Consider the following 24978-nt stretch of genomic DNA (forward strand, 5'->3'; position numbering starts at 1 on the left):
AGTTATACACACTACTAGTTATACACCCTACTAGTTGTACATACTACTAATACTACTAGTTATACATACTACTAGTTTTACATCATACTCGTTATACATATTACTAGTTTATATACTACTAGTTGTACATACTACTGGTTGTACATACTACTAGTTATACACACTACTAGTTATACACCCTACTAGTTGTACATACTACTAATACTACTAGTTATACATAGTACTAGTTTTACATCATACTCGTTATACATATTACTAGTTTATATACTACTAGTTGTACATACTACTGGTTGTACATACTACTAGTTATACACACTACTAGCTATACACACTACTAGTTGTACATACTACTAGTTATACACACTACTAGCTATACACACTACTAGTTGTACATACTACTAGTTATATGTCTCCCTGGGAGGTTCACATTCGCGCACTCTGCCTGTCACCTGCGGTGTACCCCAGGGATCTGTCCTCGGCCCCACCCTGTTCACCCGTATCATCAGCAGGCATGGAATTTCCTTCCATTGCTATGCTGATGATACACAGCTCTACCTGCAAACAATGCAAACCTCACCCTCATTTCCAACGCCCCTCTCCATTCTCACCACCTGCCTGGAGGAGATAAAGGCATGGATGAGCATCAACTTCCTGCAGCTCAATAGCTCAAAAACAGTGGTCATAAAAATAGGCACCCCACACCAGATCAACACATGCCCCATAACCAGCATCACCTTCTCTGGACAGGACCTGCCACTCTCCCCAGTTGTGACCAACCTGGGAGTGAAAATGGACCCCCACCTGAACTTTGAAGCCCACATCAACTATCTGCGCAAAACTTCTTTCTTTCACCTCCGCAACATCTCAAGACTCCGCCCCTCACTCACCCCAGCCGACACTGAAAGACTCGTCCATGCCTTCATCTCCTCCAGGCTTGATTACTGCAACGCACTCCTCGTCAGGGTCCCCAAAAAGAGCATCAAAAAGCTCCAGTACATTCAAAACAGCGCAGCGAGGATCCTGACGAGAGTGCGCAAGCGTGATCATATCACACCTATCCTCAAATCACTCCACTGGCTCCCTATTGCATCCCGGACCCAATTTAAGATCAACCTGCTCACTCACCAATGCATCTACGGCAACGCCCCCTCCTACCTCAAGGACCTAGTTTCCCCTCAACCCCCTACCCGCAGCCTCCGCTCCTCAAACACTAACCTCCTCAAACCCATCAGGACAAAGTTACAATCTATGGGCCGCCGGGCTTTCTGCTCGACCGCTCCCGAACTTTGGAACGCTCTCCCCGACCATCTTAGAGCACCACAGTCGGTCGACCATTTTAAGAAGGGACTAAAAACCCACCTTTTTAGCACAGCTTTTATCTAATTTCTCTGCCTTCTTGTTTTTAAATGCAGTGCTTGCTTATCTGTTTTTTTATCCAGTGCTTTCAGGCTCTTATTTCTACTTTATCTATGTTTCTGTTTTATCTAGTGTGTGTCATGATTCATTTCTATTTTAATTTTTTATTATATATTCTTACTTTGTATTTTTATTTTTAATACTTTGTAGTACTTTGAGATTTTAACAAATGTAAAGTGCGTAACAAATGCAATTCATTATTATTATTATTATTATTATTATTATTATTATTATTATACACACTACTAGTTGTACATACTACTAGTTATAAATATTAATAGTTATACACACTACTAGCTGTATATACTACTAGTTATAAATATTAATAATTATACACACTACTAGCTGTACATACTACTAGTTTTACACACTACTAGTTTTACACATTACTAGTTATACACACTATTAGTTGTACATACTACTTCTACCATCCTAGTCACGTCCGTTGTGTCCTTGGGCAAGACACTTCACCCTTGCTCCTGATGGCTGCTGGTTAGCGCCTTGCATGGCAGCTCCCGCCATCAGTGTGTGAATGTGTGTGTGAATGGGTGAATGTGGAAATACTGTCAAAGCGCTTTGAGTACTTTGAAGGTAGAAAAGCGCTTTACAAGTATAACCCATTTATAATGTATTTATTTAGTTATACACACTACTAGTTATACACACTACTAGTTATACATACTACTAGTTATAAACACTACTTTTTATACATACTACTACTTATACATACCAGTATTTATACACACTAGTATTTATACATATTACTATTTATTCATAATAGTATTTATACATATTAGTATTTATACATATTACTATTTAAACATTTTAGTATTCATACATACCAGTATTTATACATACTAGTATTTATACATATCAGTATTTATACATAATAGTATTTATATATACTGGTATTTATACATATTATTATTTAAACATTTTAGTATTTATACATTCCAGTATTTATACACACTAGTATTTATACATATTAGTATTTATACATATTACTATTTAAACATTTTAGTATTTATACATACCAGTATTCATACATACTAGTGTTTATACATATTACTATTTATACATTTTGGTATTTATACATATTAATATTTATACATATTAGTGTCATAAACATTAGTATTTATACACCTTATTATTTATACGTACTAGTATTTATAAATTTTAGTATCATACATATTATTATTTATACATATTACTTTTTATACATATAGTATTTATACATACTACTATTTTTACATACTTGTATTGATACATATTTGTATCATAAATATTATTATTTATACACCGTATTATTTATACACACTAGTATTTATACATACTAGTATTTGTACATATTTTATTTATACATATTATTATTTACACACATTATTATTTATTTGTACTAATATTAATGTTATAATTATAACATTATAATGTTATAATTTTTAGTATTTATACAGACTAGCACTTATACATTATTATCATTAATATTATTTATTATACATATTATATTTATACATATTAGTATTTATACATAGTAGTATTTATACATATTACTATTTATACACCTTATTATTTATACATACTAGTATATGTACATAGTAGTATTTATACATATTACTATTTATACACCTTATTATTTATACATACTAGTATTTATACATATTACTATTTATACACCTTATTATTTATATATAGTAGTATTTATACATATTACTATTTATACACCTTATTATTTATACATACTAGTATTTGTACATATTAGCACATATACATATTGGTATCATTAATATTAGTATTTATACATATTAATATTTCATTGATTTATGATTGATGTGTGGCAGCCGGTGGAGATCAGCGGGGCCATCGAGGAGGAGTTCACAGTTGATTGATTAATGATTGATTTATGATTGATTAATGATTGATTTATGATTGATTTATGATTGGTTTATGATTGATTTATGATTGATTAATGATTAATTAATGATTAATTAATGGTTGATTTATGATTGATTTATGATTGATTAATGATTAATTAATGATTGATTAATGATTGATTGATGTGTGGCAGCCGGTGGAGATCAACGGGGACATCGAGGAGGAGTTCACAGTTGATTGATTAATGATTGATTAATCATTGATTTATGATTGATTTATGATTGATTCATGATTATTTAATGATTGATTTATGATTGATTTATGATTCATTAATGATTGATTAATTATTAATTAATGATTGATTAATGATTGATTGGTGTGTGGCAGCCGGTGGAGATCAGCGGGGCCATCGAGGAGGAGTTCACGGTGGCCCGCCTGTACATCAGCAAGATCAAGTCGGAGGTGAAGAGCATGGTGAAGAGGTGTCGGCAGCTGGAGAACATGCAGCTGGAGTGTCACCGCAAGATGGAGGAGACAGGACGGGAGTTGTCCTCCTGCCACCTGCTTATCTCTCAGGTGAGACAGGACCATGGCAGGTCAAAGGTCAGAGTTTAAAGGCCAGGACTGTGGTTGCAGCACGAAGCCAAGATCCGCTCCCTGAGTGAGTACATGCAGACCGTGGAACACAAGAAGAGGATGTTGGAGGAGAGTCACGACTCTCTCAGTGAGGAACTGGCCAAGCTGCAGGACCAAGGTAACGCTCATACTTACATTTACAATCATCTTTATATTCATATTCATATTTGATGAATATTTATGTTTATATTTATTTGTATATTCATATTTAAATGGATATTTATGTTTATATTTATATTCATAATTATATTCATGTTTATGTTTATATTTATTTTTAGGTTTATATTTATGTTTGTTTATATTTATTTGTATATTCATATTTAAATGTATATTTATGTTTATATTTATAATCATGTTTATATTCATATTCAAATTTATATTTATATTTATATTCATGTTTATGTTTATACTTATATTCATGTTTATGTTTATATTTATAGTCGTGTTTATGTTTACATTTATTTGTATGTTTATATTTATGTTTGTTTATATTTATTTGTATATTCATATTTAAATACATTTTTATGTTTATATTTATAATCATGTTTATATTCATATTTATGTTTATATTTATATTCATGTTTATGTTTATATTTATATTCATGTTTATGTTTATATTTATTTGTATGTTTATATTTATTTTTGTTTATATTTATTTTTATATTCATATTTAAATGTATATTTATGTTTAAATTTACAATCATGTTTATATGTATATTTATATTCATTTTTATGTTTATATTTATTTTTATGTTTATATATATGTTTGTTTATATTTATTTGTATATTCATATTTACATGTATATTTATGTTTATATTTATGTTTATATTTATATTTGTTTATATTTACATTTGTATTTATGTTTATATGTCTGTTTATGTTTATATTTATATGTATATTCATATTTAAATGTATATGTATGTTTATATTTATGTTTATATTTATGTTTGTATTTATATTTGTTTATGTTTGTGTTTATATTCATATTTATATTTGTTAATGTTTATACTTATGTTTATAGTTATATTTGTATTTATGTTTATATTTATGTTTATATTTATGTTTATGTTTATGTTTATGTTTATGTTTATGTTTATGTTTATGTTTATATTCAAACACATTTGTTGAAAAGAGTAAGTAAGCTAAATATGATTATGACTTTGGAATATATCTTGTATTGACTAAAGTGTTGTTGTTGTGCAAGATAATTCTCTGGTGGACGAGAAAGAAGCAGAGAAGGGAGAGACTGAGGACGGAAACGTGAAGGTAGAACATCAACACCACTCAACATAATGTAGTACTACAATATTTCTTGTACTCATTTAGTACTGCAAAACTTCATGTACTCATAAGAAATACATATTAGGGTTGTGCTTGAGGCAGCACACCAAGAATACATCCTGGATAAATTGAATTATTCTGTTGTTTTTGTTATGGACAAAGTCTATTTCAAGTACAGAGTGAACCTATTTCTCTGTATGATATATAAATATGTCAGGTTAGAGTACTCACACATCACAATCACAGTATTAGTATCATTAATATTATTATTTATACATATTAGTATCATTAATATTATCATTTATACATATTAGTATTTGTACATACTAGTACATATAATTATGTCAGGTTAAAGTACTCACAATCACAAAGTCCAGGAGGCGTGCTCTTTATGCCTTTTTATACGCTTGTTATTCATCCTCTTCATATTTCCTTAGATAGATCTGATTTTGTGTAACCCAGACAGGTCGGACAAGAAGTTTACTTTAATTAAATGTTTTTAAAAATGTTTTTTTTTCCCAACAGTTTAACACAAAAAGGACATAAACACACTCTTAAAGGCCTACTGAAATGAATTTTTTTTATTTAAACGGGGATAGCAGATCTATTCTATGTGTCATACTTGATCATTTCGCGATATTGCCATATTTTTGCTGAAAGGATTTAGTATAGAACAACGACGATAAAGATTGCAACTTTTGGTATCTGATAAAAAAAAGGCTTGCACCTACCGGAAGTAGCGTGACGTAGTCAGTTGAACATATACGCAAAGTTCCCTATTGTTTACAATGATGGCCGCATGAAGTGAGAGAGATTCGGACCGAGAAAGCGACAATTTCCCCATTAATTTGAGCGAGGATGAAAGATTTGTGGATGAGTAAAGTGCAAGTGAAGGACTAGTGGGGAGTTGAAGCTATTCAGATAGGGAAGATGCTGTGAGAGCCGGGGGTGACCTGATATTCAGCTGGGAATGACTACAACAGTAAATAAACACAAGACATATATATACTCTATTAGCCACAACACAACCAGGCTTATATTTAATATGCCACAAATTAATCCTGCATAAAAACACCTGCGTGTTTGTTATGCTAGCTCCTAGCTCCTCTGCTAGCTCCTAGCTCCATAGAACACGCCAATACAATTCAAACACCTGATCAACACACACAATCACTCAGCCCAAAAGACCGTTTACCTAACCCAAGGTTCATAAAGCTTATATATTTTTAAAAAGTTACGTACGTGACGCGCACATACGGTCAAGTTATCGAATGTTTAGCAGCCAAGGCTGCATACTCACGGTACCTGATATTCAGCTGGGAATGACTACAACAGTAAATAAACACAAGACATATATATACTCTATTAGCCACAACACAACCAGGCTTATATTTAATATGCCACAAATTAATCCTGCATAATAACACCTGCGTGTTTGTTATGCTAGCTCCTAGCTCCTCTGCTAGCTCCTAGCTCCATAGAACACGCCAATACAATTCAAACACCCGATCAACACACACAATCACTCAGCCCAAAAGACCGTTCACCTAACCCAAGGTTCATAAAGCTTATATATTTTTAAAAAGTTACGTACGTGACGCGCACTTACGGTACGGTACGTGTTATGCTAGCTCCTAGCTCCTCTGCTAGCTCCTAGCTCCATAGAACACGCCAATACAATTCAAACACATGATCAACACACACAATCACTCAGCCCAAAAGACCGTTCACCTAACCCAAGGTTCATAAAGCTTATATATTTTAAAAAAGTTACGTACATACGCAAAAAAAAGCCAAAGCTGCATACTCACAGTAGCACGTCTGCGTCTTTGTCATCCAAATCAAAGTAATCCTGGTAAGAGTCTGTGTTGTCCCAGTTCTCTACAGGCGTCTGTGTATCCAAATCAAAAGTCCTCCTGGTTAGAGTCTCTGTTATCCGAGTTCTTCCATCTTGACTGCATCTTTCGGGAATGTAAACAAAGAAGCGCCGGCTGTGTACTGTTGTGGCTGACTACGTTCGAAAAATACGTCCATTTCGCACCGACAACTTTCTTCTTTGCTTGCTTGGCTTCCTTCTCCATAATGCAATGAACATGATTGAAACAGATTCACGAACACAGATGTCCAGAATACTGTGGAATTATGAAATGAAAACAGAGCGTTTTCGTATCGGCTTCAATGTGGAAGGCATACCCGTGTTCGTCGGGCTACGTCACGCGCATACGTCATCCTCAGAGGCGTTTCGAACCGGAAGTTTAGCGGCAAATTTAAAATGTCACTTTATAAGTTAACCCGGCCGTATTGGCATGTGTTATAATGTTAAGATTTCATCATTGATATATAAACTATCAGACTGCGTGGTCGGTAGTAGTGGGTTTCAGTAGGCCTTTAATGACAATTACAAATCAAAATACTTGCAATGTGTTGGTGTCTTGCCACATTTTGTAGGAATACAGAATTTGTATTCTTGCTGTAGGAGCACTTGTATTAAGAGGAGGAGCTACACTTCCATGTTTCACACATTAATAACACAACATGTGGATTGTTATGATCATGCTTTTATTGTTAAAGATGTTTGCTAATTTAATCTGTGCTATTTCTACCTGAATAAATATCCTGGACATTGCATCTTGTACAAGTTAATAGTATTCATATCCCTGCATGACAATGATTTAACTTTCTGTATTTATTAATAAAATGTAATATTTATCCTGCTTGACAACTATCAAACTGAATATGTCATAAGAGAATAAACACGTTATTTTAATCTGCCAGAAAACATTTGTTTGGGTAGAAATATCACAGATTACATTACAAAACATCTTTGTTTGGGTAGAAATATCACAGATTACATTACAAAACATCTTTCTTCGGGTAGAAATATCACAGATTACATTACAAAACATCAATCAATCAATCAATCAATGTTTATTTATATAGCCCTAAATCACAAGTGTCTCAAAGGGCTGTACAAGCCACAACGACATCCTCGGTACAGAGCCCACATACGGGCAAGGAAAACTCACCCCAGTGGGACGTCAATGTGAATGACTATGAGAAACCTTGGAGAGGACCGCATATGTGGGTAACCCCCCCCTCTCTAGGGGAGACCGAAAGCAATGGATGTCGAGTGGGTCTGACATAATATTGTGAAAGTCCAACACATCAGCGAAAGTCCAGTCCATAGTGGGGCCAGCAGGAACCATCCCGAGTGGAGACGGGTCAGCAGCGTAGAGATGTCCCCATCTGATGGACAGGCTAGCGGTCCACCCCGGGTTGGGAGCAGAGTAGAAAAGAAAAGAAAAGAAACGGCAGATCAACTGGTCTAAAAAGGGAGTCTATTTAAAGGCTAGAGTATACAAATGAGTTTTAAGATGAGACTTAAATGCTTCTACTGAGGTAGCATCTCTAACTTTTACCGGGAGGGCATTCCATAGTATTGGAGCCCGAATAGAAAACGCTCTATAGCCCGCAGACTTTTTTTGGGCTCTGGGAATCACTAATAAGCCGGAGTTCTTTGAACGCAGATTTCTTGCCGGGACATATGGTACAATACAATCGTCAAGATAGGCAGGAGCTTGAACGTGTAGTATTTTATACGTAAGTAGTAAAACCTTAAAGTCGCATCTTAGGTGCACAGTAAGCCAGTGCAAGTGAGCCAGTATAGGCGTAATATGATCAAACTTTCTTGTTTTTGTCAAAAGTCTAGCAGCCGCATTTTGTACCATCTGTAATCTTTTAATGCTAGACATAGGGAGGCCCGAAAATAAAGCGTTACAGTAATCGAGACGAGATGTAACGAACGCATGGATAATGATCTCAGCATCGCTTGTGGACAAAATGGGACGAATTTTAGCGATATTACGGAGATGAAAGAAGGCCGTTTTAGTAACACTCTTAATGTGCGACTCAAACGAGAGAGTTGGGTCGAAGATAATACCCAGATTCTTTACCGAGTCGCCTTGTTTAATTGTTTGGTTGTCAAATGTTAAGGTGGTATTATTAAATAGATGTCGGTGTTGAGCAGGACCGATAATCAGCATTTCCGTTTTCTTAGCGTTGAGTTGCAAAAAGTTAGCGGACATCCATTGTTTAATTTCATTAAGACACGCCTCCAGCTGACTACAATCCGGCGTGTTGGTCAGCTTTAGGGGCATGTAGAGTTGGGTGTCATCAGCATAACAGTGAAAGCTAACACCGTATTTGCGTATGATGTCACCTAGCGGCAGCATGTAAATACTAAAGAGTGCAGGGCCAAGAACCGAACCCTGGGGAACTCCGCACGTTACCTTAACATAGTCCGAGGTCACATTGTTATGGGAGACACACTGCATCCTGTCAGTAAGATAAGAGTTAAACCAAGACAAGGCTAAGTCTGTCATCCCAATACGCGTTTTGATACGCTCTAATAAAATATTATGATCAACAGTATCGAAAGCGGCGCTAAGATCAAGAAGCAGCAACATAGATGAAGCATCAGAATCCATCGTTAGCAATAGATCATTAGTCATTTTTGCGAGGGCTGTCTCCGTAGAGTGATTTGCCCTGAAACCGGACTGAAAAGGTTCACAGAGATTGTTAGACGCTAAGTGTTCATTTAGCTGCTGTGCTACAATTTTTTCGAGGATTATCGAGATAAACGGAAGGTGGGACACCGGCCGGTAGTTCACCATGAGGTCAGGATCGAGGTTAGGTCTTTTGAGTAGAGGATGAATAACCGCTTTTTTGAATGCTAGGGGAACAGTACCAGAGGAAAGTGATAAGTTTATAATATTTAACACTGATGGACCTAATAATACAAAAAGCTCCTTGATAAGTTTCCCAGGAATTGGGTCAAGTAAACATGTTGTTTGTTTTGTCCCATTTACACATTTTGACAATTCCTTCAATGTTATTTCATCAAAGAGAGAGAAACTATTTTGGAGGGCGGTATCAGTCGTATATACAGTCGTATCTGTGTTAATAGAACCCAGTTGTAGCTGAGATGCATTGTCTTTAATCTCTTTTCTAATGACTTCAATTTTCTTATTAAAGAAATTCATAAAGTCATCTGCTGAGTGGGTGGAGCTACTGGGAGGAGTCCCTTGTTGGGTTAGCGATGCTACTGTACTAAACAGAAATTTAGGATAATTTTTGTTGAGGTGGATGAGATTTGAGTAATATTTAGCTTTAGCTGAGGTAAGCATGCGTTTATAAGTTATTAAACTATCACTCCATGCTTGATGGAAAACCTCAAGTTTAGTCGCACGCCATTTGCGTTCCAGCTTTCTACATGATAATTTCTGGGCTTTAGTTTCTTCTGTAAACCATGGGGTACGCCTTTTAGGGGCCCTTTTTAGCTTTAGCGGTGCTACAGTATCAATGGTGTCGCGCAGGGCGTCATTAAAGTTGTTAGTGAGGTTATCAATAGAGCCCACATAATTTGGGAATGGTGCCATTACCGAAGGCAGTAGGTCAGTAAGAGTCGTCGTTGTGGCAGCATTAATGTTGCGGCTGCTATAGTAGTTATTATTATTATTATTAGTTTGTTGACAATGAGTCAGAACTTCGAATTTTATAAGGTAATGATCGGACATTACTTTAGTGTACGGGAGTATCGTAACTTTAGAGGTGGTGACACCCCTGACAAGCACTAGATCTATCGTATTACCGTTGCGATGCGTGGGTTCATTTATTATTTGTGTAAGACCACAGCTATCAATTATAGTCTGGAGCGCCACGCATGGAGGGTCCGATGGGGTATTCATATGGATATTAAAGTCCCCCATTATGATTATATTGTCGGCGTGCGTCACTAGATCAGCAACAAACTCTGAGAATTCACTGATGAAGTCCGAATAGGGCCCAGGGGGTTGGTAGATAACAGCCAGGTGGAGAGGCAGCGGTGTGACAAACCTCAAAGTGAGCACCTCAAACGAGTTATATTTATTATTTAGGTTAGGTGTAAGATTATAGTTTTCATTGTATATTAGTGCGACACCCCCTCCCCTTTTAAGATGTCGGGCAACATGTGTATTGGTATAGTTAGGAGGAGATGCCTCATTTAGCGCAAAAAAATCGTCTGGTTTGAGCCAGGTCTTGGCGAGACCAACGACGTCAAGTTTGTTGTCTCTAATGACTTCATTAACTAATAACGTTTTGGAAGATAATGATCTTATGTTTAAAAAGCCCATATTATAGGTAGTGGGCTGTTTGTTGAAATTATCCGATGTAGCAATATTAATAATGTTGCGTTTATTATGCGTATTGCACTTTAAATAGTTTCGACCATATCTAGGAATTGATACGACGGGAATATTCAGATTGTTTGCTTGATTTTGCGATAAACTGAACGCGTCATAGTTAGCTACCTCAGTACAATGTATGTCTGCCTCTGACACGGTCACAAAAGAAAAAACATTATGTGAGTTGTGTTTTATTCTAAGAGAATTGCTATGTGTGCCGGGATTATCCAGCCTGACGCCGGCTAGTTCTAGTTTAAATGGCTTCTTACCCGGAGACTCCATGCTTCTTTGGTTAGCTTTTCTCTTTGTTGTTAGCCCAGCTCGGCATCCCCGCTTCTGCTTCCGCTCGCACCGCTTATGTCGTCTCCATTGGCGGTCACCGCTAGCACTTGACTCCGCTGCTTTGTTCGGGTAGAAATATCACAGATTACATTACAAAACATCTTTGTTCGGGTAGAAATATCACAGATTACATTACAAAACATCTTTGTTTGGGTAGAAATATCACAGATTACATTACAAAACATCTTTGTTCGGGTAGAAATATCACAGATTACGTTACAAAAAATCTTTGTTTGGGTAGAAATATCACAGATTACATTACAAAACATCTTTGTTTGGGTATAAATATCACAGATTACATTACAAAACATCTTTGTTTGGGTAGAAATATCACAGATTACATTACAAAACATCTTTGTTCGGGTAGAAATATCACAGATTACATTACAAAACATCTTTGTTCAGGTAGAAATATCACAGATTACATTACAAAACATCTTTGTTTGGTAGAAATATCACAGATTACATTACAAAACATCTTTGTTTGGGTAGAAATATCACAGATTATATTACAAAACATCTTTGTTCGGGTAGAAATATCACATATTACATTACAAAACATCTTTGTTCCGGTAGAAATATCACAGATTACTTTACAAAACATCTTTGTTCCGGTAGAAATATCACAGATTACTTTACAAAACATCTTTGTTTTGGTAGAAACATCACAGATTACATTACAAAACATATTTGTTCGGGTAGAAATATCACATATTACATTACAAAACATCTTTGTTCCGGTAGAAATATCACATATTACATTACAAAACATCTTTGTTCCGGTAGAAATATCACAGATTACTTTACAAAACATCTTTGTTCCGGTAGAAATATCACAGATTACTTTACAAAACATCTTTGTTTTGGTAGAAACATCACAGATTACAATACAAAACATCTTTGTTCGGGTAGAAATATCACATATTATATTACAAAACATCTTTGACACAGCATGATCGTAATGTAAGACATTTTTCATTTTGTTATTTAGTTAGACCGGATGTACTTTTATTGTGAAGTGCCATTGGTCTAAAATATATATATATATATTTTATATTTTAACCTGCTAAATCACATGTATGCTGGTGTGTGAGTGTGTGTGTGTGTGACTTTGTGTGTGTGTGTATATATATATACATATATATACATATATATATATATATATATAAACATATGTGTGTGTGTGTATGTGTATATGTATATATATACACACATGATGTATGTATGTATGTATGTATATATATATACTATATATATATATATATATATATATACTGTATATACAGTATATATATATATATATATATATATACAGTATATATATATACATATAAATGTATGTATATGTGTATGTGTATATAGATATGTATATATGTTTGTGTGTATATGTATATATTTACAATAAGAAAAGCAATATGTTCTTCATTTAAAAAAAAAAGTTGTTTCAAATGAAAAAACAAATGAATAAATTCACTGACCATACAAATATTGATACCGGTGTTTATATTTACTTAGTGTGTCTACATGTTATTGATGATGTAATAATGTTGGATGTTGTGTTTCATGGTGCAGAAGATCCGAGGGGAGTCTCATCGCGGCCTTCATCACAAGCAGCTCGCTCGTCTGCGCGATGAAATCAACGAGAAGCAGAGGCTGATCGACGAACTCACCGAGTGTGTAACTATATATATTTATTTATTATATTTCATGTCTTTAACTCCAAGATGGAGTCATATTTATTTATTATATTTCATGTCTTTAACTCCAAGATGGAGTCATATTTATTTATTATATTTCATGTCTTTAACTCCAAGATGGAGTCATATTTATTTATCATATTTCATGTTTGTAGTCTTTAACTCTAAAATGGAGTCATATTTATTTATTATATTTCATGTTTGTAGTCGTAACTCCAAGATGGAGTCATATTTATGTATTATATTTCATGTTTGTAGTCTTTAACTCCAAGATGGAGTCATATGTATTTATTATATTTCATGTTTGTAGTTGTAACTCCAAGATAGAGTCATATTTATTTATTATATTTCATGTTTGTAGTCTTTAACTCCAAGATGGAGTCATATTTATTTATTATATTTCATGTTTGTAGTCGTAACTCCAAGATGGAGTTGGAGTTGGCGCAGGTTCGCTCCGACTTTGAACGTCTGAAAAGTCAAGACAGCACCAAGAGCGAGCGCCTGGAGGAACTCTCGTAAGCAAACTCTCATCATCCAACATCGTATGACATCATATGACATCATATGACATCATATGACATATGACATATGACGTCATATGACATTATATGACATATGACATTGTATGACATTAAGACATCAAAAACATCGTATGACATTGTATGACATCATATGACATTGTATGATGTATAAGACATTATATAACATCATATGAGATTATATGACATCGTATGACATCCTATGACATTATATGACATCGTATGCCATCATAGGACATCGTATGACATCATATGACATTATATGACGTCATATGACATCATATGACATATGGCATCATATGACATTGTATGACATAATATGACATTGTATGACATCATATGACATCATATGACATCATATGACATTATGACATTATATGACATCATATGACTTATGACATCATATGACATATGGCATCATATGACATTGTATGACATCATATGACATATGACATTGTATGCCATCATATGACATCGTATGACACCATATGACATATGACGTCATATGACATCATATGACATGACATCATATGACATATGCATCATATGACATTGTATGACACCATATGGCATTGTATGACATAATATATGACATTATGACATATGACATTATATGACATGACATCATATGACATATGACATCATATGACATATGGCATCATATGACAACATATGACATACGGCATCATATGACATTGTATGACATCATATGACATATGACATAAGAAATCATATGACATTATATGACATCATATAGCATCATATGACATCATATGACAGTATATGGCATATGACATCTTATGACATTATATGACATCGTATGACATTATATGACATCATATAACATCGTATGAAATTGTATGACAGTATATGACATTATATGCCATCATATGACATTATATGAAATCATATAAGATCGTATGACATTGTATGACAGTATATAACATCATATGACATCGTATGACATCATATGACATTATATGACATCATATAACATCGTATGACATTGTATGACAGTATATGACATTATATGACATCGTATGACATCGTATGACATCATCTCGTGCATCCTCACGATGGCGTTCTTGTGTAGGTTCCTGCACGAGCGCCATGAGCAGACCAAACAGGACCTGAAGGGTCTGGAGGAGACGGTGGTGAGTAAACATCAGGACTGAGTACCGTCTGTACCAACTATAACTGTTGTGCTGTCACACCCCACCAGGCCCGCGAGCTCCAGACCCTCCACAACCTGCGCAAGCTGTTTGTTCAAGACCTCACGTCGCGGGTTAAAAAAGTAGGTCTCACAGACACGACATGAAGTGGAGCCTTTAATAAGTCCATCATTCATAACAACATGAAGTGGAGCCTTTAATAAGTCCATCATTCATAACAATATTGATCATCTGCAGATCTATCGTCTTTAGTTTGTATTCTTTTATTTTTTCATTATTAACTTTGATGTTTTTAATATTTTCAATAATTCATAACAACATTGATTATTATTTTTTCAGCAATGACAGTTTAAAAAGAAAATCCCACTAAAATTCTCAGGGACCCAAAAGGGTCCCACTTATAAAAGTATTAAAAATAAGTCATATAATATTTATTTTAGTTTTAGTGTTTATAGGATTTGTTGCGGGCGGGTGGTTAAAATCTTTAGCTCCAAGCCACAAATGGACCAGTGGAGTGTAAACAAGTCAAGAGTTTGAGTGAGGTTCTTGTGTTCCTAATGTTGTGGCCAGTAGAGTGTACAACAAGTCAAGAGTTTGAGTGATGTTCTTGTGTTCCTAATGTTGTGGCCAGTGAAGTGTAGAACAAGTCAAGAGTTTGAGTGATGTTCTTGTGTTCCTAATGTTGTGGCCAGTGAAGTGTAGAACAAGTCAAAAGTTTGAGTGATGTTCTTGTGTTCCTAATGTTGTGGCCAGTGGACTTTAGAACAAGTCAAGAGTTTGAGTGATGTTCTTGTGTTCCTAATGTTGTGCCCAGTGGACTTTAGAACAAGTCAAGAGTTTGAGTGATGTTCTTGTGTTCCTAATGTTGTGGCCTGTGGACTGTAGGACAAGTCAAGAGTTTGAGTGATGTTCTTGTGTTCCTATTGTTGTAGCCAGTGGACTGTAGAACAAGTCAAGAGTTTGAGTGATGTTCTTGTGTTCCTAATGTTGTGGCCAGTGGACTGTAGAACAAGTCAAGAGTTTGAGTGATGTTCTTGTGTTCCTAATATTGTGGCCCGTAGGCTGTAGAACAAGTCAAGAGTTTGAGTGATGTTCTTGTGTTCCTAATATTGTGGCCAGTGGAGTGTAGCACAAGTCAAGAGGTTGAGTGATGTTCTTGTGTTCCTAATGTAGTAGCCAGTGGACTGTAGCACAAGTCAAGAGTTTGAGTGATGTTCTTGTGTTCCTAATGTTGTAGTCAGTGGACTGTAGAACAAGTCAAGGGTTTGAGGGTTATTCTTGTGTTCCTAATGTTGTGGCCAGTGAACTGTAGAACAAGTCAAGAGTTTGAGTGATGTTCTTGTGTTCCTAATGTTGTGGCCAGTGGACTGTAGAACAAGTCAAGAGTTTTTAGTGATGTTCTTGTGTTCCTAATGTTGTGGCCAGTGGACTGTAGAACAAGTCAAGAGTTTGAGTGATGTTCTTGTGTTCCTAATGTTGTGGCCAGTGGACTGTAGAACAAGTCAAGAGTTTGAGTGATGTTCTTGTGTTCCTAATATTGTGTCCCATAGACTGTAGAACAAGTCAAGAGTTTGAGTGATGTTCTTGTGTTCCTAATGTAGTAGCCAGTGGACTGTAGAACAAGTCAAGAGTTTTTAGTGATGTTCTTGTGTTTCTAATGTTGTGGTCAGTGGACTGTAGAACAAGTCAAGAGTTTGAGTGAAAGTCAAGAGTTTGAGTGATGTTTTGTGCCCACAGAGTTCCGAAATGGAACCTGATGATAGTGGGGGGTCTTGCACCCAGAAGCAGAAGATCTCCTTTCTGGAGAACAACTTGGACCAACTTACAAAGGTTCACAAACAGGTGAGGAGGAGAAGATGGAGGCTGGGATTGTGGCGTGTTCACGTTAGCGCCCAACATGGCCGCTGTGTCGCCTGCAGCTGGTTCGTGACAATGCAGACCTGCGCTGTGAGCTTCCGAAGTTGGAGAAACGTCTTCGGTCTACTGCTGAGAGAGTTAAGGCCCTGGAGACTGCACTGAGGGACGCCAAGGAGGGCGCAATGATGGACCGCCGCCGCTACCAGCAGGAAGTGGACCGCATCAAGGACGCCATGAGGGCCAAGAACGCGCTCAGGCGCCCTCACGCCGCGCAGATCGGTACGACTTTGGCCCCGCCTCCATTCCTGCAAATATTTGTAACAAACATTGTCAGTCGAAGGTTAGCTCGAAATGGTCTTTGTTGCTTTCTAATACAACTAGGTAACAACCAGGTAACAACCAGGTAACAACCACATAACAACCAGTTAAAAACCACATAACAAGCAGGTAACAAGCAGGTAACAACCAGGTAACAACCAAATAACAACCAGGTATCAACCAAATAACCAGGTAACAACCAAATAACCAGATAACAACCAGGTAGCCACCAGGTAACAGCCAATTAACCAGGTAACCACCAAATAACCAGGTAACAACCAAATAACCAGGTAACAACCAAGTAACCACCAGGTAACTTCACAAAAAGACCTAATTATGCTACTTCTGTTCAAGATTGTAAACTTGTCCTAAATGTATTTCTTTGTGTACGTAAATGTGTGTGATTTGGCAACACAAGACTTCAAAACTTCTTCAGTTTACTAATATAAACATGCTACTTTCGGGTAAAGATCGTAAACTGCCTTATATCTTTACGACAACTCTAATACTTTCTTTGATGGTTGTAACGGTTGACAAATATTCTCAAATTGTCCACGAAGTGTACGATGTTCCAACTGTCCTCTTGTGTCCTCGTCCTCAGCCAAGCCCGTGAGGCCCAAGCAACTTCCTGTGTGCTCTCCCAGCAACCCCTTCTACTCCTACATCCGAGCCACTGAGCATGCCAACACCTTCAGCAACGCCGTCTTCCAGAGCAACATGACGCCACCGCCTAGCGCCGCCGGCGTCAACTCCAACCCCAACTCTGTCCAGACCAACACGTAAACAACCTTGGTCCCTTTTAGTCCCAACTCTGTCCAGACCAACACCTAAACAACCTTTGTCCCTTTTAGTCCCAACTCTGTCCAGACCAACACGTAAACAAGCTTTGTCCCTTTTAGTCCCAACTCTGTCCAGACCAACACGTAAACAACCTTTGTCCCTTTTAGTTCCAACTCTGTCCAGACCAACACCTAAACAACCTTTGTCCCTTTTAGTCCCAACTCTGTCCAGACCAACACATAAACAACCTTTGTCCCTTTTAGTCCCAACTCTGTCCAGACCAACACATAAACAACCTTTGTCTCTTTTAGTCCCAACTCTGTCCAGACCAACACGTAAACAACCTCTGTCCCTTTTAATCCCAACTCTGTCCAGACCAACACGTAAACAACCTTTATCCTTTTTAGTTCCAACACTGTTCAGACCAACACGTAAACAACCTTTGTCCCTTTTAGTCCCAACTCTGTCCAGACCAACACGTAAACAACCTTTGTCCCTTTTAGTCCCAACTCTGTTCAGACCAACACGTAAACAACCTTTGTCCCTTTTAGTCCCAACTCTGTCCAGACCAAAACGTAAACAACCTTTGTCCCTTTTAGTCCCAACTCTGTCCAGACCAACACGTAAACAACCTTTGTCCCTTTTAGTCCCAACTCTGTCCAGACCAACACGTAAACAACCTTTGTCTCTTTTAGTCCCAACTCTGTCCAGACCAACACGTAAACAACCTTTGTCCCTTTTAGTCTCAACTCTGTCCAGACTAACACGTAAACAACCTTTGTCCCTTTTAGTCCGAACTCTGTCCAGACCAACACGTAAACAACCTTTGTCCCTTTTAGTCCCAACTCTGTCCAGACCAACACGTAAACAACCTTTGTCCCTTTTAGTCCCAACTCTGTCCAGACCAACACGTAAACAAGCTTTGTCCCTTTTAGTCCCAACTCTGTCCAGACCAACACATAAACAACCTTTGTCTCTTTTAGTCCCAACTCTGTCCAGACCAACACGTAAACAACCTTTGTCCCTTTTAGTCCCAACTCTGTCCAGACCAACACGTATAGAACCTTTATCCCTTTTAGTTCCAACACTGTTCAGACCAACACGTAAACAACCTTTGTCCCCTTTAGTCCCAACTCTGTCCAGACCAACACGTAAACAACCTTTGTCCCTTTTAGTCCCAACTCTGTCCAGTCCAACACGTAAACAACCTTTGTCTCTTTTAGTCCCAACTCTGTCCAGACCAACACGTAAACAACCTTTGTCCCTTTTAGTCCGAACTCTGTCCAGACCAACACGTAAACAACCTTTGTCCTTTTAGTCCCAACTCTGTCCAGACCAACACGTAAACAACCTTTGTCCCTTTTAGTCCCAACTCTGTCCAGACCAACACGTAAACAACCTTTGTCCCTTTTAGTCCCAACTCTGTCCAGACCAACACGTAAACAACCTTCATCCCTTTTAGTCCCAACTCTGTCCAGACCAACACGTAAACAACCTTTGTTCCTTTTAGTCCCAACTCTGTTCAGATCAACACCTAAAACAACCATTGTCCCTTTTAGTCCCAACTATGTCCAGACCAACACCTAAACAAGCTTTGTCCCTTTTAGTCCCAACTCTGTCCAGACCAACACGTAAACAACCTTTGTCCCTTTTAGTCCCAACTCTGTCCAGACTTTTAGTCCCTGTGTATTCCTCTGTCATGTCTAACGTGTCCAATGGTGTCGTTGGTTAGAGTTTCTACAGCGCTGGGCTACAGAGCTGCTAGATACAATGGAGACATCCTGGAGTCCTTCCCACTAAACATTGACAATGGTGAGCATGCATCAAATGTTACTTATGTACATGATCAATATCATACATGTTACACTAATACATGATCAATATCTTGCGTATACATATACAAACCCCAAAAGCAGTGAAGTTGTCACGTTGTGTAAATGGTAAATAAAAAGAGAATACAATGATTTGCAAATCCTTTTCAACTTATATACAATTGAATAGACTGCAAAGACAAGATATTTCATGTTTACACTGAGAAACTGTTATTTTTTGCAAATATTAACTCAATTGGAATTTGATGCCTGCAACATGTTTCCAAAAAGCTGGCACAAGTGGCAAAAGAGAGTGAAAAAGTTGAGGAATGCTCATCAAAGACTTATTTGGAACATCCCACAGGTGAACAGGCTAATTGGGAACAGGTGGGTGCCATGATTGGGTACAAAAGCAGCTTCCATGAAATGCTTAGTCATTCACAAACAAGGCTGGGGCGAGGGTCACCACTTTGTCAACAAATGCCTGAGCAAATTGTTTAAGAACAACATTTCTCAAGCAGCTATTGCAAGGAATTTAGGGATTTCACCATCTAAGCTCGGTAATATCATCAAAAGGTTTAGAGAATCTGGAGAAATCACTGCACGTAAGCCATGATATTACGCACCTTGGATCCCTCAGGCGATACTGCATTAAAAAGCCTGTAAAGAATATCACCACATGGGCTCAGGAACACTTCAGAAAACCACTGTCAGTAACTACAGTTGGTCGCTACATCTGTAAGTGCAAGTTAAAACTCTACTATGCAAAGCCAAAGCCATTTATCAACAACACCCAGAAACACTTTGTTGGGCCCGAGCTCATCTAAGATGGACTGATGCAAAGTCGAAAAGTGTTCTGTGGTCTGACGAGTCCACATTTATTAGACATCTTGTCTTTGCAGTCTATTCAATTGAATATTAGTTGAAAATAATGTGTTGTATTCTCTTTTTATTTACCATTTACACAATGTGACAACTTCACTGCTTTTGTACTTTGTACTACATGTGAATATTATCCGATGCGAGTATTCGTAAAAGACAACTTCCTACTTTGTGGTTGCCAACAGGAAACAGCGTCAGTGACACACGAGACATCAATGACAACAGGTGAGCAGGTAGACACAAGTGTAGATTGTGTAGATGCATGAATGTGTGTTATGAACAAGTGTAGAGTGTGTAGATTCATGAATGTGTGTTATGAACAGGTGTAGATTGTGTAGATACATGAATGTGTATTATGAACAAGTGTAGATTGTGTAGATGCATGAATGTGTGTTATGAACAAGTGTAGATTGTGTAGATACATGAATGTGTGTTATGAACAAGTGTAGATTGTGTAGATACCTTAATGTGTGTTATGAACAGGTATAGATACATGAATGTGTGTTATGAATAGGTGTAGATACATGAATGTGTGTTATGAACAGCTGTAGATACATGAGTGTGTGTTATGAACAGGAGTAGATACATGAATGTGTGTTATAAACAGGTGTAGATGCATGAATGTGTGTTATGAACAGGTGTAGATGCATGAATGTGTGTTATGAACAGGTGTAGATACATGAATGTGTGTTATGAACAGGTGTAGATACATGAATGTGTGTTATGAACAGGAGTAGATGCATGAATGTGTGTTATGTACAGGTGTAGATGCATGAATGTGTGTTATGAACAGGTGTAGATACATGAATGTGTGTTATGAACAGGTGTAGATACATGAATGTGTGTTATGAACAGGAGTAGATACATGAGTGTGTGCTTTGAACAGGTGTTGATACATGAATGTGTGTTATGAACCGGTGTAGATGCATGAATGTGTGTTATAAACAGGTGTAGATACATGAATGTGTGTTATGAACAGGTGTAGGTACATGAGTGTATGTTATGAACAGGTGTAGATACATGAGTGTATGTTATGAACAGGTGTAGATACATGAATGTGTGTTATGAACCGGTGTAGATGCATGAATGTGTGTTATAAACAGGTGTAGATACATGAATGTGTGTTATGAACAGGTGTAGGTACATGAGTGTATGTTATGAACAGGTGTAGATACATGAGTGTATGTTATGAACAGGTGTAGATACATGAGTGTATGTTATGAACAGGTGTAGATACATGAGTGTATGTTATGAACAGGTGTAGGTACATGAGTGTATGTTATGAACAGGTGTAGATACATGAGTGTATGTTATGAACAGGTGTAGATACATGAGTGTATGTTATGAACAGGTGTAGGTACATGAGTGTATGTTATGAACAGGTGTAGATACATGAGTGTATGTTATGAACAGGTGTAGGTACATGAGTGTATGTTATGAACAGGTGTAGATACATGAGTGTATGTTATGAACAGGTGTAGGTACATGAGTGTATGTTATGAACAGGTGTAGATACATGAGTGTATGTTATGAACAGGTGTAGATATATGAGTGTATGTTATGAACAGGTGTAGATACATGAGTGTGTGTTATGAACAGGAGTGATGTGCACTGTGGCAGCGAGGTGGACGACTCCAAGAGACCCTTCATGGTCCAGCAGGAGACAGCTGCCAGTTAATACCAAGGTGTGAACACTGATACTGTCCCCCTTTCAACTTCTGATACCATGCTGATATTGGATAGTGGTACAGTATATACCAGGGGTGTCCAAGCGGTTTTAGGTCAGGGGCCACATGGAGGAAAGACTATTGCTAGTGGGCTGGGCTGGTACAATCATGGCAAGATAAGTAAGCAATTCAGATTGTTTTCTTTGTTTTACTTTGGCCAATTATAGGACACGCACATTCTGATGATGTGCATGTGAAATATTATCTTCTTGGCGAAAAACAGAACATTTTGGTGAAGTTTGGAGAAGAGACAGGTTTATGGAATGGAAGTTAGTATGGGAAGGCATACTTTTAGGTGTGTATGTGAGGGAGGGTTGCCACTCCAATGCAGTAGGTGGCAGTAATGCACCTTTGACGTGGAGTGCCCCCGCCATTAAACAAGAAGAAGAAAAAGAAGTATGGCAGATGAAATAAAAAAGAACAAATAGCAAATGTAGAAAGAAACATTTTTACAATGGAGTTCAGGGTGTGCATCGCACTTTCAACAAACTACAAAAATTATGCTGACTGGAGTGTTGGCATCTTACCGTTTCCTTATTTGATCCGTTGACTGGATCGTTTACAAAGAGAGCTTTTGCGTGTCGCTACTGCATCAGTCTGCCGCCATCTGCCGCTGATTGATCGCACCAAGTCGCTGCAGCCAATCGGGAGGGCGCTTGAAGTCAGCTGACACGTCGTCCTTGAACAGTGTCAGGCCTAACTAACACTTGCTTGACATGCGACATCCAGTGGACACGTTAGGAACAGCAGTTTCCTTCACCAAAACAATTGCAGCTTATTTTTACAGTTAGCAAACTCATCACGCAGGCTAAATTAAACCACTTCATGGGCCTGAACCGTACATCGGACACCCCCTGGTCTACACCGATATTACTATGATACCATGTCAGCAGGAATCTTACATACTTGTCTTTTTTTAGTCGTGTGGAATGTTCCAAATGAAATCAGCCAAACAGAACAATGGTAGTTAGGAAAGTATATGTGTATCGATGTATATATATGTGTATATATACACACACACACACATATATATGTATGAATATATGTATATTTATATATATATATATATATATATATATATATATATATATATATATATATATATATATATATATATATATATATATATATATATATATATATATATATATATACAGGTATATATATATATATATATATATATATATATATATATATATATATATATATATATATATATATATATATATATATATATATATATATATATATATATATATATATATATATATATATACTATATATATATATATATATATATATATATATATGTATATGTATATATATATATATATATACATACATACATATATATACATACAGTATATATATATATATATATATATATACATACATATATATATACATACAGTATATATATATATATATATATGTATATATACACATTTATATGTATATCTGTATATACATATACATTAATATGTATGTATACATATATATGTATATGTTTATCCATATATATGTATGTATATATATGTACATATATATATATATATATATATATATATATATATATATATATATATATATATATATATATATATATATATATATATATATATATATATATATATATATATATATATATATATATATATATATATATATATATATATATATATATATATACATACATATATATACATACAGTATATGTGTATATATATATGTATATATACACATTTATATGTATATCTGTATATACATATACATTAGTATGTATGTATACATATATGTTTATCCATATATATGTATATGTCTATATTTACATATATATATACATATATTTGTATATATATATATATATATATATATATATATATATATATATATAAACTGTATATACACATATATATGTATATCTGTATTTACATATACATTAATATGTATCTATAAATATATATGCATATACATATATATGTATATGTATATATTTACATATATGTATATGTCTATAAATAGATGTAAATATGGACATATACATATATATGTATGTACATATACATATTAATGTATATGTATATACAGACATACATATAAATGTGTATATATATACACACATATATGTATATATGTATATATATATATATATATATATATATATATATATATATATATATATATATATATATATATATATATATATATATATATATATATATATATATATATATATATATGTATACATACACATGTATATGTATATCTGTATATACATATACATTAATATGTATGTATATACATATATATGTATATATATATATATATATATATATATATACTGTATATATATATATATATATATATATATATATATATATATATATATATACTGTATATATATATATATGTATATATATATA

The 24978-nt window shown here is 35.6% G+C and overlaps 1 protein-coding gene across 1 annotated transcript in view; it reads left to right on the forward strand.

The window, feature by feature from the left end:
• Positions 1-24978, forward strand: part of kif5aa (kinesin family member 5A, a) — an 85835-nt gene that overhangs the window by 55708 nt on the left and 5149 nt on the right. Inside the window, exons 15-27 of the mRNA XM_062057693.1 lie at positions 3676-3864; positions 3925-4042; positions 5130-5191; positions 13345-13445; positions 13883-13984; positions 15102-15162; positions 15231-15302; positions 16918-17022; positions 17100-17316; positions 17957-18134; positions 19868-19947; positions 21014-21053; positions 22428-22513. Of these exons, the coding sequence (XP_061913677.1) occupies positions 3676-3864; positions 3925-4042; positions 5130-5191; positions 13345-13445; positions 13883-13984; positions 15102-15162; positions 15231-15302; positions 16918-17022; positions 17100-17316; positions 17957-18134; positions 19868-19947; positions 21014-21053; positions 22428-22506 (1404 nt within the window). The 3' untranslated portion in view covers positions 22507-22513. The remainder of the gene's footprint in view (positions 1-3675; positions 3865-3924; positions 4043-5129; positions 5192-13344; positions 13446-13882; positions 13985-15101; positions 15163-15230; positions 15303-16917; positions 17023-17099; positions 17317-17956; positions 18135-19867; positions 19948-21013; positions 21054-22427; positions 22514-24978) is intronic.

The sequence above is a fragment of the Entelurus aequoreus genome, linkage group LG01 (assembly GCF_033978785.1).
Source record: "Entelurus aequoreus isolate RoL-2023_Sb linkage group LG01, RoL_Eaeq_v1.1, whole genome shotgun sequence".
Taxonomy (NCBI): domain Eukaryota; kingdom Metazoa; phylum Chordata; class Actinopteri; order Syngnathiformes; family Syngnathidae; genus Entelurus; species Entelurus aequoreus.